The sequence below is a fragment of the Orycteropus afer genome, unplaced genomic scaffold (assembly GCF_000298275.1).
Source record: "Orycteropus afer afer isolate SDZICR_OR568_19922 unplaced genomic scaffold, OryAfe1.0 scaffold00253, whole genome shotgun sequence".
Taxonomy (NCBI): domain Eukaryota; kingdom Metazoa; phylum Chordata; class Mammalia; order Tubulidentata; family Orycteropodidae; genus Orycteropus; species Orycteropus afer.
Window position 1 is genome coordinate 5,098,491 of NW_006921840.1, and position 15,004 is coordinate 5,113,494.

The 15,004-nt window shown below is 36.3% G+C and overlaps 2 protein-coding genes across 2 annotated transcripts in view; one reads left to right on the forward strand and one right to left on the reverse strand.

Annotated features, from left to right (window-relative positions):
• The window catches only part of USP44 (ubiquitin specific peptidase 44), a 31,336-nt gene extending 28,026 nt beyond the window's left edge, over positions 1 to 3,310 (forward strand). Inside the window, exons 4-5 of the mRNA XM_007949761.2 lie at positions 1,854 to 2,059; positions 3,111 to 3,310. Coding sequence (XP_007947952.1) covers positions 1,854 to 2,059; positions 3,111 to 3,310 — 406 coding nt within the window. The remainder of the gene's footprint in view (positions 1 to 1,853; positions 2,060 to 3,110) is intronic.
• Positions 3,311 to 7,543: 4,233 nt separating this feature from the next.
• The window catches only part of METAP2 (methionyl aminopeptidase 2), a 44,153-nt gene continuing 36,692 nt past the window's right edge, over positions 7,544 to 15,004 (reverse strand). The window contains exons 9-11 of the mRNA XM_007949762.1: positions 9,143 to 9,246; positions 8,497 to 8,612; positions 7,544 to 7,796 (exon numbers count right to left, since the gene is read on the reverse strand). Coding sequence (XP_007947953.1) covers positions 7,544 to 7,796; positions 8,497 to 8,612; positions 9,143 to 9,246 — 473 coding nt within the window. The remainder of the gene's footprint in view (positions 7,797 to 8,496; positions 8,613 to 9,142; positions 9,247 to 15,004) is intronic.

The window sequence follows — 15,004 nt, forward strand, 5'->3', positions numbered from 1 at the left end:
AGAAGGATGTCATGCTTGGTAGGGTGGAGGGTCGACGAAAGAGGGGGAGGCCTTCAACGAGATGGATTGACACAGTGGCTGCGATGATGGGCGCAAGTATAGTAGGAATTGTGGGGCTGGCGCGGGATCGGACAGTGTTTCGTTCTGTTGTGCTTGGGGTCGCTGAGTCGGAAACGACTCGACGGCACTTAAAAACATCAACATATTTTTAAAGTAGAAATAAAGCAAGATAGCCTGTATAGCTATACACAACATTCAGGATAGTGATTACCTCTGGGGGAAAGGGAGAATGGAATTAGGGAGGGGCACACAGGAACCTTTGAAGAAATGTAAGACACGAAACATTTCTAATACCACAGGAGCTCCCTATGTGCACCTTCCAATCCTATAACCTTCACTTTTCCTCAGAAGTAACCAATATTACGAATTTGGGTGTAATATTATCTTATTCTTTTATCTTTTTCTTGTAGTTCTATTCTTCATAAAAATTTGGGTCCCCAACTTATCAATAGAATGAATGAATATTTTCTATTTAGATGGCTTACAAGTGTTTCAGTTAACATGATAATTTAAGGTTTTAATTTGATGTTAAAGAAAAATATATGTTAAAGAGATATATATGTAAACTGAAATGATAGCAATGCCTCATATTTAGCAGTTTCATTATTTTTTGGCTTGGCCTTCCATTTTTACTAAAGGTATAGGTAAACTGGATACAGGATTTTTTGTTGTTGTTTCATTTTTTAAATGAACTTAATGGAGAGGGGAGCATGGGAATGACTTCTGATTCAGCAGATTAACAATCTGTAAGACTTACCTTTAGTTCCGTACCATTTTCACATTTTTCTTCCTTCATAAAACCAGTCAGTATTCCTCTCTCCCTTTTCTACCTGCTCGTTTGTCTGAATCTCATGTTTTAGTCTTTTGATATGATCTTATTTTCATCTATCTTTTACCTCAGACCACCACCACTTCCATGTTGGATTATAAATCTCTTCAAAGAGCTACCATATATTATTACTTCCCCTATAGCACTAGTTCGTGGGAGCTCTGGGAGCGTAGTGCCTAAGGCACTTGACTGCTAACCAGAAGGCTGGCGGTTCAAACCCACCAGCCACTCCTCAGAAGGAAGATGGGGCTATCTACTTCCATAGTGATACTGCCTCGGAAACCCAAGGAGGGGTTGCTGTGAGTCAGGTCCGACTCAACGGCATATAACAACAGTAACATAGCACTAATTCATAGTATGTTCGATTTAAAAAAAAAAAAAAAAATTGTTTGCTATGCTTGATCCAGTAATAGGAAACATGAACTAGCAGATTGAGAAAACTGATAGTACATTATTTGAGTTCTGTCACTAATGGATTATGTGCTGCTGACTGACCCATAGGAAAAAGTATCACAGTTGCTGTTTTTTACTAGACTGAAGAGCTGTGAATCATCTGAGGAATAGGAGTTGTCCTGCTTTCTTTCTTCACTCTTGGCCAATAGAAGTCCAGACTATGTCTTCCAAGAACAAATTCTACCTTCTAAGTACCCTTGTCATACCTTGACTTATCTGCTAGAATAGGAAAAATGCCAAAAGGACCATAATTTTATTTTCTAAAAGTTCATTTTTTCCTGTTATCTTCTAACTACAGAAGCCAAATATTTAAAACCTCACTGGATCCACACATAAGCCTAAATTCCTTTATTGTAGCCAACTTCAATATTGAAAGGATTTTATATTTACAATATTTATACAATTTGTGTTCTATATTCTAGGGCCTTTGAGTATTAGGAGTCTGTCTAGACCCAGTAAATGATTATTTTCCCTGGATTTTGTTGATAATCTTCCCGTTTTTTTTTCACAGGTGGTCAGGACGTAATAACAGAGAGAAGATTGGTATTCATGTTGGCTTTGAGGAAATCTTAAACATGGAGCCCTATTGCTGCAGGGAGTCTCTGAAATCTCTCAGACCAGAATGCTTCATCTATGATTTATCTGCTGTAGTAATGCACCACGGCAAAGGATTTGGCTCAGGACACTACACTGCCTACTGCTATAATTCTGAAGGAGGTATACATGGGAAGTTTCATCTTGATTTAGACTTGGAAGCTGTTATTCAGGCTTTAGTGATTTCTAAAATGGCTACTAAATCATCTTAAGCAAAGCACTTTCTAGATTCTTTCTAAAACGTTTGCTTCTGCAGTGTTGTTCATTAAAAAAAAAAATTGTGCAGAGACCTGGGTCTGCAAGTTTTGACTATTTAAAGGCTGTAAAACAAGTGAACCAACTAGCTCAATGCCATCCAGTCAGTGCTGACTCACAGTGACCTCTGTTGGGTTTCCAAGGTGGTAAATCTTTATGGAAGTAGATTGCCCTGTCTTCCTTCTGCAGAGCGGCTGGTGGGTTTGAACTGCCAACCTTCTGACTATGCCTTAGGCACTATGCCACCAGAGTAATAAGGCTAATTAAAAGTCAAAGAGAGTGCTGTCTTTTCTTAAAGGCACACTTCTAAGAGGAGTTCCTGTATTTACTGGTTTATTTGGTGAAGAACAGTTTCTAATGAAATGGGGGTTTGTAGGTTATTTGCAGCAAACTTAAGATTTAACATGTAAAATTAATTTCCACTTTCTGCTTTCATTGATCCTTCTAGGACAGTCTTCACAGGCAACAAAGTGACTCAACTGAGGTTTCACTTTTTAGTTCTTCCTTTCCCTACCTATTGTTGATATTAACAATCCCCCCACCCACATCCCCACAAGAAACCAAAGAAATGAGGACAAAAATAATTCAACAATGAACTACCAAGAGATAATTATACATGATTCTGTTTATGATTAATAGCAAAAGCATTAACTGGTTGATTTACACTGGGAATCAGAGTATCAATCTAATCAGTCAGATCCTATAACTTCATACTACTATTAAGGTGAAGGTAATTCCAGAGTATTATACTGCCCAAGTGTTATTTCTCATTAAAGAATTTTTTTTTTAATTCCCCTCAAAAGCTTACCTATCACTGAAACAAACACCTTTTCTTAAACCCACTTATTATAATATACTAAAAATTTCTAAAGTTTTTATACACATTAAGATGTATTTATGTTTCTGTGCTTCACTCTAGGCTTCTGGGTACACTGCAATGATTCCAAGCTAAGCATGTGCACTATGGATGAAGTATGCAAGGCCCAAGCTTATATCTTGTTTTATACCCAGCGAATTACTGAGAATGGATATTCTGAACTCTTGGCTCCAGAGCTCCTGTCTAGTAGCCAACACCTCGATGAAGAAGCTGAAACCTCTAATAATGAAATCTTTAGTTGATGCAAAGATAGTGGGGCTTTCTCTTGTGATTTGTAATATATACTTTTTTAAAGGGCTGACTTACAATTTTGAGCTTCATTGTTCTTATTTTTTTACTTTCAATCAGTGCACACTATGTATCTGCATTTTGTCTCTGGCTACAACACAACTCTTTTTTACAAAGTTAGTATAAATACATGTGTATCAACAGGAGGTAACTAAACTTTCCAAAGTACTTGAGAGTTTTAAACTTTTAATCTTACCTCAAACTGCTGTTACCTCTTTTATATTTTGATGTCTTAATTTGCTCAGATCATGAATTTGTGCCATTGTCTACCAAAGTTCAGATTGCATCATTTTATATACATTTGTTACTTATCTTTTATAACTTTTCTATACAGATTCTGGAAAATTAGATACTTTCTTCACTAATGCAGTCTTACCAAAAGAAAAAAAAGGCATTTCTTTCAGGCCTTTTGTATACTGAAGTCACCTTGAAGATTTGAGTTAAACCACTAAATTCAAAGTGTAATATCACGGTATCACCTACTCGTCAATCACACTCATTGAAAATTCCTGGAACTTTGTATATTTTAGGGCAAATACCAGACATTACTTTGGCTAATGCAACTTCATTTTTTAAAAATTAAGCTTTAATAATTGTTATCTGGCAGTCAAACTGTACTCTTTCCAAATGAAAATGGCAGCTTTATAAATGGTATATTTAAGTGAACTTCAATACTATGGACATGAAAAAATGATGGCTGGGTCTTAAAATGATGGTGTGTCTGACAGCAAATAGGTTTGTCTAGATTCTAATAAAGCAGTCATATCAAAAATTAGTAACAAAAAATATATTATGTCATATAAATATAGTTTAACTTTGCAATAAAGTCATTTATATATTTAAGATTAGCTCTTAAGAAAACTTTGTACCACATTGTTTGAGATTTATAGTTCAAATGAATAAAACTGTCTTGAAGAGAAAATTGCATAGGGCAGAGAAGATAAATTGTTCAAAACTAGAAACTGGGCAACATGTCAAGCATCTTATTTTTCTAAATAAAGTCTAGATTCCTCACTTTTGCTAGGATTATGTGAGTAATAGAAGGTGTGAGCATCACAGGTATTCAAGCACACTGGGCCCCAACAATTAAAAAGGTATTGAAAATGATCTAAGCAAGTATCCTGTTAAAGAAAAAACATGAGGCACTCTTTACACTCTTCACTAATAATCCTACTAGATCTCTTCAAAGTAAGTCCTACATGCTGCTAACTTAAACTTACTTGAAAAGGGGACAATCCACTAAGCTCTGCAGATCATAGGTAAGCTATGTAACAGCTCAATGTGGTTTGTCTGCAGGCTGAAATCTTGAAGATAATATCCTATAGATACTGTTCACTGTTAGTGATTGCCTCTAAGTACAAACTTGAAAAGGCCTTCTGTGGGCAAAATTTCAGGAAATAAATCATTTGAGGCAGCTAATAGCGAAGTGCAATGAGAATGTGTACAGACAAATCATTTGTGCCAAAAATACAGCTCAAGTATAAAATGGCTGAGGTGTACAATCGTTCTTTTACTAAACACCTATGCAAGTTGTTACCTCAAATATATTATACCTCATTAAAGATTTATGTGGACAAGATACGAGTATAGCCTTTATTTTCAAGGACTTTTTACTTACTTTGCCATGTATTTTAGCTTGTGAAAGTCAATACAAATACTCCTCACTTATCAACTATACCATTACCCAACATTTTGCATTTATGACAATAGTAAAAATCTATCCAGCTATTTTGCACATTAATGACTTAAGTGTGGCAATAATGAACATTGGTATGAGATGAAAGTAACGCTAGCTGTGACGGTTGTGTGTCAACTTGTTTGGGTTATGAATCTCTGGTTTGGCAATTATGTAATGATGTAGTCACCCTCCATTTTGTGATCTGATGTGGTCATCCATTATTTTCATAACAGCCATTTAGTCTTTGGAATCTAACCATGTTGATAAGTGAGGAGTGAGTATACTAATTTTTCTTCTCTTAGCATCTAAGTTTCACAGCCGTTTTTAAAACAACTCTTGAGAAGCTATGTTATCATAATGGTATAGTTGCTTGTTTCAGTGTTTATTTCAGTGTAAAAGTATATAGAAAAAATATAAACATGAATTAGTCCTTTAATCTCTTAAAACTAATACCTAGAGAGTGAATGGAAACTTACAGATTTCTTACTGCACATCTTAAATCTCAGGACAGACTTCTACATTCTGCTAAGTTAGTGATCTAACAAAAAACAACGTGTTTTGGTTGTAAAATAATTTACTAAAGGCACTATTGTTAAACATCAAACTAATAATTTGTTACCAATAAAAGGTACATTATTGTAAACATGACAAAATGATTTCAGATACATGGCTAGTAGGTGAACAATACAATTTTTTTTAAGCAACAGCTTTCCTATTTACAAGATCATATCCCTTCCAGCCATTCCAGGGGCATGTACTGATGCTAATGCTGCCAGCAGTTACCTGGGAAGGGAACTTGGAGTTGACAATTGGTTTGAGATCCCTACTTCTGAAAAGGTCTCATGAAGCGCCAAAATTCTTCATTCACAGGGATCAATTTTGAGTTCTTAGGCTTAGAAATCCAGAGAGTTCCCGTCTACCTCCCCACCAAAAAGGTATGGACTCAAATCCCAACCCCACAGGAGCTAGCTGGAGGGCCCAAGTTCTATAACATGTCCAGGCATGAATCAATGAGTTCTGCCACTAGTGCAGCATCACAAAAACTGCAGAAGTAATTGGAAAGTAGCTATTGAACATTAGCACCATAATAACCATGGCTCATATGCCTAAAAACTAGATTGTGTATCCCACAAGGTAACATTCATAGGTAGCTCTGATGCTGAAAGAACAGCTTTTTAATGTAATAAAGGATCGAGTTACAGAAATCAGGTTTCTTTTTGTGAGAAAGAATGTTCAACAAAATACAAACTAAACAGCATCCCAGAGGCAATAAAATCTTTTTGTGCTAACGCGTACAAATTAAGGCTTTACCTTGGTACACAACAAGTTTTGAAACTGCTGGAACATTCCCAACAAATCATTTACATATGAGAATTCAAGCAATTCTAAAGAATTGGCGGTAGGCTCAGTTCAAGTAAATATTATACACCTTACATTCTGTTTATGTATTTAGCTGCTAGGAGGGTCACTGTAACCTCACTTCCAGAAATACCACCCATAATGTTATGAATCCAAGCTAGTCAAGGGGCAGAATGTTACAGAATCTGGTTCACTTATGAAAAAAAGCCCAATAACTTTAATTTAGCTTTACCAATTAGAACAAGATCCTAACGTGAGATATATCCCTGGTTTTCTTTCCTAGTAGCTTTAACTGCCCTTTTTTGGCCTTTCACTAAGCTGAATCTATTTCCCAATAAAAACTACCACTGGATAAAGGATCTAAACATCCTCATTTTACAACATAAATGTTTCAAGTTGGCAAAATGTTCCTTTTAAATCATGTTCTTAATTACTGGAGCCTTCCAATCTAGGGGGAGGGCAGTGGAGACAGGGACTAACATGGTCCTATAAAAACAAAATATTCCTATAAGTTATATATTCATTCAAGAAGGAAAAACTTCTCACTTTATGCAGTTGTAGATTTTGTTTTAGCCACTGTATCAGAAGAAAGTTTCAGTGTAGAAGTCTACAATCCAGATAAAAGGTTCTATGTTTCCCTACATTAAGTTTAGCTATTTCTTGTCCAGAATTATAACCACAGACATTGAAGTGTAGCTCTCAGATCTGAAAATGTCTTTATTTTTTTAGAAAATGGGTTTTAGGAAGGTTAAAAAGCAATACCAGAGGGCATAGGTGCAGAATTGGTTGTAGTCATTCAAAGCATCCAAGTCGGAATATGGTAATATAAATACCTGAAAAGCATCTCTTAAGTGTTTGAAACAAAATGTGTTACTCATTCCTAAATAATTTGAGCTTTATAGCATTTTCCGGGGAGGGGAGGGGGAGTGAGAGACAGTTAACATTTCTGAAACCCTGAAAACTTTTCCCTTGGTTAATTAAATTACATTGGAAGGTTTGCCTTTGATCAAATTCCTTCCTTTTTAAACACAGATAAAGTATTACATAGGTCCACTGTTAAAACAGACAATATGTTGCACATTAAATCTGGTATAATGTATTCCAACAAAGCTTAGAAAATAAAGGTGTTGAGGTGACTTTTGAGCTAAGTTTAATAATCATCTCCTCTGCTGACAACTTCTTTACATGTTGGACGCAACAGTATGGTATGTTCAAACTGTGCTGTATATGATCCTTTTATGTCACATAATGGTGGATATGGATCTACAATGCCCAAGTCACACAGATTCTTTAGCGCCATCAAGTATTTACTTTCTCCCAAGCGATCCAGCCATCTGCGGCAGAAGGCAAGAGTGCCAAAGTTTTCATTGATGACATTTAACAAGTGTTTTGTTCTTGGAAGCCTGGAAGGAGAAATTATAAGATTAATAGTTGGCTGAAAAGTTACCAACTCATAGATTTTCCCCATTAAAAAAATTCAAACCATATCTGGTTCTTTACTGGGTATTCAAGATTCAAAGAGCTTTTTTATTGCCTCTCTTAACAATCAAAAGTAGAGTGTATAATAGTCCCATTACCCAATTACAGATGCCAGCTGAACAGCAGACTAGCTGGAGGCCCTCTTATGTTTGTTTCTGTTTCTGTGTCCATGCATATGTGTGTTAAACTCCCAGTACATACCCATCTACAGAGTCCAGTGGGAAGGAATTTCTGTCAATCAGGATCAATGCTCTGCATTAGGTGTAAATCTATTCTTCAACTATCTACCCCACAAGGTAAAACAATATAAATAAAAATATAAAGTTTACCAATGGAAAAATACTAAGAATATAAACCTATAACGCTAGCAAAATAATCTCTGAAATTATTAGAAACTAGATCTGAAAGGCGTATCTGAAGCAAAAAAAAATATTTGCCTATTTCATTTCCATCTTAGTGAAAAGTTTAAAGAGGCCACTTTCTTTGCTACTTTACAAAAATCAACAGCACTTATTGCTAGGAGGTATAACTGTACATTCATGAATGTTTCACCTTGAAAGTTTGTCACATTTTTTTAAAATCCTGGGAAGTGAAACAACAGTTATATCAACATAAGTCTCTCACCTTATTGGCACATGTCCAACATCAAAATTTTTCATGTAATGAGAGCATTCCATATCATCATGAACCACACCTTTTCCTGTGCTACCAAAGGTTTCAATGGCATATACTTCTCCTTCCTTAAAAAATATAAAGGTCAAGGGGACAGAAGAAAAATTTTATAACTATGTATAACTACCATCTTAATTTCAGGGTGAAGCATTCCCTACCTCGTGTCAGAAGCAGCATGAAGAAAATCTCCTGGCATTCCTTATCCACCCTTCCTGCTCTATCACCTTAGCATTTTTTGTCTTTCTGTACTCCTTACTCCACCCCAATAAGGATATAGGGTTTACACAGGCAGGGACTTCTTTTGTTCACTGCTATAATTCCATTGCCTAGTAAAGAAACTGGTACATAGTAGATGCTCAATAAATACTCATTTTGTGTTGAATAATCAATCCTTTGACAGTCTCAACTTTCACAGCTGATAGAACACTGGTCTGACCAGATACAATTTGTATAATGGCAGTCCAATTCCGGCCATGGTGAGTAGGGATGACAAGTTTATTTTGTTCAACATACTATTTATTTTAAGCTGAATGACTACTAGTTTGGAGAAAAATCAAAATGTTTTCCACAAAAGAACAAGTGTTAATGGCAAACATACCTCCATTCTTGTTGCCTCTCCTCCTTTAACAATGGGCACTGTTTTCCCAGCATGTATCCTATATGGCCCAATTGAATGTCCATTTAGGTTACGGATTGGTTTCACTGTTATAATAAACAGGAAGTAAGTTATTCAGGGTCTCTAGAAACACAAACAGACCTCTTGGCTTTTTGGTACAGAGGTAGAGCACTTATTTAAAAACAAGATATGGCAATATTAGATAACTTCACTTAAGATAGTTAAATACAAACTGGAAATCTAATTCACTGAGTAGAATTTGAAAATATGTTTAATTCAAGGTTACTTGTTAAAAATTAGAAGTAAAAGGGGTAGAAGAGAAAGAATTATGGGATGATGATACAAATGGGGTCACGTAAGGAGGTTATTTTTAAGATAAAACATGATGCTCTGTAAGAAGAAGAGAGGTACACAAGAGGAACAGACAACAAAGATGAACCCTTTTTCACATACAATACTGTAATGTCAGCGAAAGCAAACATTTACGGGTGGACAGACAGGTGGAGAGGCTGAACAATTTGGTATGTCTGTGCAGGGGGGAGTGTGCCCATGACCATGTACAGGTTTGGCAGACCATGTTTCTACAAGTGTATTGCTATGTTCAATTCCCAGGCATATAGTAGAGCTGACCAGGGACAAGGTAGTCACTTCTTGGCCATAGCCAGCTACCCAGAGGGAGTGAGCAGTTGGACCTGTGGGCTTGGGATCATAGTGACGGGGGACAGCAAGCTCAATTGGCATAACATACTACATAAAACATTTTCCACATCCTACTTTGGTGAGTAGCAACTGGGATCTTAAAAACCTTCAAGCAGCTATCTAGATGCAACGATAGGTCTCTCCTCATCTAGAGCAAAGAAGAATGAAGAAAACCAAAGATTCATGGTAACAATTAGTCCAAACGACTGATATACTATGTGATCCTCAGCCTATACGACTATGAGACCAGAAGAACTGCCTGGCTACCACTGTCAACTACTGGGAGGGGGATCTATGTAGGAGATCCTAGATAGAGTGGGAAAACAATGTGGAATAAAACTCAAAATCATTTGGAAAAAAAAAAAAAAGGACCAGGTTTGCTGGTCTGATAAGAGCCTGATGGAACCACTGAGATTATGGCTCCTAGTTGCCCTGGAATTGAACCCACTCCTGTGGCTTCCAGCCAAACAAAAGACAGGCATATGAGCTGTAGATTTAAATTACGTAGCTACACTCCTTAGAGAAATCAATCATGGGAGAATAGAAGGGCTGTGTATGCACAGGGAGACAGCTCAGGGGGCAGGAGTGCATGGAAGGAAGGACACAGGGAAGAGGTAACTATGGGGAGGAAGTAGGAAGGGAGCTATTGCATTGTGGTAAATTGTAATTAATGCCATGAGACAAACTGTATGTGAACTGCTGTATGGAAAGTGAATTTGCTCGATAAATTTCCACCCAACTGACAATTAAAAAAAGAAAAAAAAAAAAGTTTTTTTTTTTAAAAAAAAAGACATGTAAAATGCCATAAACACAATGATTACAAACATGAAAAACATGTGTTTGTATGGTTATGGACCAAAAAGTAATGTGACAAGAGCTTCTGACAGAAAAATTGGGGAATGGGAAGGATAATGGTTGAATAACATGACAATAATTAATGCCACTGAGCTGTGTATGTAAAAATTACTGAAATGGCAAATGTTTTGTTACATATATATTTTTTCCAAACCACAAAAAAGGTTATATGAAAATGAGGATGCTGCATTGAAGTGGTAGGATTATGAAATATTATTATTGTACCAAATTTAATATAAATGTTTAAAAAAATCCAAACTACCAAATGTCCTGAGATAATGGTAGAACAAACAAACTGTGGTTTACTCATACAATGGAACATTATGCAACAATAAAAACGAAAATCTAGCTGTATATACAACTGGAATAAAATCTAAAGATAATATAAGCAAAAGGCGGCACAATTATATATACATCATCCAATTCCACTTATATAAAAGTTCAAAATCAAGAACTATCAAGCTATTGGTGAGGGATGCATAATTAGGTAGTGAAGACAAAGAAAAGCAAATGCAAATCATTTAATACTTCACTAGAGGAACTGTGCTGCAATTGGAAGGTGTATATGAGGTTCAAACTTTTCTGGAATGTTGGCAATATTCTATTTCTCACATAGTGAGGTTATATAGCTTTTACAATTGTTAAGCTGGTTTTTATATGGTGCACATTTTCAGTGTTAGTTATATTTCACAGTAAAAAGATAAAAAGTAGCCACTGCAGCATTATTCACAATTATCAAAATGTAGAAACAATCTAAATGTCTGGCAACAGATAAACAAATGTAGTATGTACATACAATGGAATATTTAAAAAAAAAAACAAAAACACCAGAATCGTATCAAGTAGATTCGGACTCATAGTGACCCTCTAGGACAGAGTAGAACTGCCCCATAGGGTTTCCAAGGCTGTCCATCTTTATGCAAGCAGACTTTCATTGTTCTCCTGATGAGCAGCTGGTGGGTTCAAACCACTGATCTTTTTGTTAGCAACTGAATGCTTTAACCAATATACTACCAGAGCTCCTTAATGGTGCATTACTCAGCCATTAGTAGAAAGAAAGTTCTAGTAGTACATGCTATGACATGGATAAACCTGGAAAACATCAAGCTGAGTGAAATCAGTCCATCACAAAAGAAGAAATACTGCATGATTACATTTCAATGAAATATCTAGAAAAGGCAAGTTTGTTAGTACCTAGAAGGGAAGGAGAAAAGGGGAGTCACTACTTAAGGGGCATTAAGTTTCTGTTAAGGATGACTGTCCAAAAAGTCATCCTAAAAAAACTTTGGAAACTGATCACTGTGTTGGTTGAACAGCATGATAATTTAATTATCATCACTGAATTATACATATACAACATGTTGAAATGGCAAAAGTATTGTTATATATATTTTACCAGTATTTTTATCCTCAGTAAAAGCTACCTTTCTTAGGACAGAATGAGGAACAAAATTTTGCCCCCCCCTCCCCCAAATCTGTAACAATGAAGCAAAGACAAGTATACTACAAATTTAGGTAGTAGTAACTTTCTATTACATCTTGACCAAGGAAGAGAAGAAAATCAGTCTCTTAATGGCCAGTTCTTAATGGTTTTGTAATTCTTTTAATGGCTTTGCAATTGTTCCTGGAAGCTCAGCCCAGAGTTCATTTCTTCAATTTTCCAACATCATTAATTTGTCTAAACCTTTTCTGCTTAAAATAGTGAAAATCAATTCTGTCTTCAACTAAGAACCCTGATCAAAAAATAACTTCTTTCAAAGTACAGTGGTGCAATAATAGAACCTAAAAAATGTTGCATTAGCTTAATGGAGGTGGTTAGAAGGCAGATTATTAAAGATTCCAATACTGCAATCTGGAACTGTTATGTGGTGACTAAACATTAAGTCAAATTGTTCCTTCACATACTGATTGTGGACTCATCAGCCTTAGCAGCTGGGAGCTGCATGAGTCAGGAGAAGCCTCCAGCTTACTCCAGTGGGCCTGAAAAGCAATGTTAAAGCCCAAGGTCGAGAGACCTCCACTCAGTTCACAGAGCCAGCATTCTGAACTTGGACTTTTAGCATCCAAACTGAAAAGAATAAATTTCTGTTTGTTGAAGCCATCTACTTGTGGTATTTTCGTTATAGTAGCTCTAGAGAACCAAGACAGAAGAATTTCATCCCACCATATACCTTGCAAGGCAGACTACATGTCAACTAAAGCTGTAGAATTAGGAAAAATATAGGACATTTGTATATGTTGGCTGTTACTGAAATTTATAAGAATTCCAGCAAATTCTCATAAAAGAGATGCCATCTCAGTTTAGAGCTAGGCAGTGCTCAGTTTGCAGTTTTCAATCCAAGCAATCAAGATTCATTAAATTTGGACCCTCCCAAGTCAAATGCTTGTGTATCTAAAAGTAGTTTTTAAGTGACAGAACCACAGCCTGGTTATAGGGGTGGAGGTGACTTCATGTTTCTCTAATAAGCACCTTCTGTAAAGGGCTCTCTATTAAACAATGGGAGCTAGCATAGATAGCAAAGTCAAAATTAAAAATGTTGCTTTCTTTATGTCATATACTCAAAAAAAAATCACCAATAATGTCAAGTCTGGAGGATAGGGAGAAGATGGGACTCAAGGATGGTCTGCAAAAGCTTGTGTGTCTATTAAACCCAACCTATGAACTGGTACCAGAAGGAAATGGGCTGTTAAAGTTGTATAGTCTCCAAGGGCACATTCTCCAGTGCCCATCAAAGAACAAAGCCAAAGCCACAATGGAGTAGGAAGTTTCTTTACAGAAGCAACAATCAGGTGGGCTAAACAAGGAACTTATTACCACTATTTCTAACACTTAAGAGTTGATCATTGTTATAGGGCAATGATGCTGCACCATATTTTCTACTTCTTTGAAAGGGGCTTCTAATTGCTTATTTTATTCCTTGTTCATCATTATATATTGGGTTTGTTAGAGACATATACCTTTATCTTTACAGGTTTCTGGACCAAAAGAAGTAACAGCTATAATTTTAAAACAAGCCCAAACATCTCCCAAAAAACAAACCAAACCAAACTCATTGCCATCGAGTCAATTCCAACTCAAACCGACCATCACTGGGTTTCCAAGGTAGACAGTCTTCCTACTACAGAGTGGCTGATGGGTTTGAACTGCCAGCCTTCTGGTTAACAGTCAAATGCCTTAGGCACTATGCCACCAGAGCTCCTTAAACATCTCCAGAGATACTGAACTATCCAATAACTTAAAATTAAGATCCAATAACTTAAAAACCACTGGACTAGATGTAGTACTTTCAGATTGTCTCTCTTGGAGAATATGTTCTATATAAAGGAAGAGTTCGTATGAATGTTCAAGCAGTCAAAATGAATGTTTGGGCAAGCTATAGTAGAGACCACTAGTTGCCAACGCCAACACCTAATTATCTTGTTCCTCTTTATATAAAGAGCCCTGGTTTTTAGCTAGGTACCCTGCCATCTAATACTGTTAAAATTAAAATTACACTTTCTTCTTTTTTTGCAGCTTATGTGACTACACAACTAAGTTCTAGACAGTAAGAAGCAAGCTGAAGACCTATTAAGAATAAGACTTCCAGGAGGCTACTTAAAAGGTCCCTTTTGGTCCTCCTGCCTTTCCTCCTTCAGGTCTACAAGGCACCAATAACCATCCTGGACCATGAGGTGATCCTGGGAATGGAAGCTATGCACTAGAACAAAAGTATACATATAGCAAAAGAATACAAGCCTGGGACAATGATGGCCACTACAGAGGTGTTAAACAATCCTGGATTATCTACCTCTAGGTAATCCCCCAATAGAAAGGATATAGGGGAATGAGACTATAAAAAGTGGAATGGATACTAAAATAGCCTAAACAGGACTGAGGAATTATTAAATTACACAGAACCCATCATCAGGTACCTGCAGAGGGTAGTAGAGAATAATGCAAGAGTCCTTAAGACCTTGGAGAAGGGAATTTTCCTTCTTCCTTTATGTAACGTGGAGAGGAAAGTAGGAAAAGTGTATCTAGGTATGAGATTGTTTAGATCTAAGGTAAAGTGAATGCTCTGGATACCCAACCCAGAAAGAATAGAATATACTCTGTTCATTTGGAGCACAAAATATAGACATTAGAAGATGTTCTAGTCCCATAAATTCCTCAAAATAACTTGCTACTTATTCTCTTGATCTCAGTTTCCTCTAGGGTTACAATACTGCTTCTGGGAAGCTCATATTACTAAGTCTGAGGTATTAACAGAAACAAGAATATAAAACAGGTACTAATTAAAAAAAAAAAAA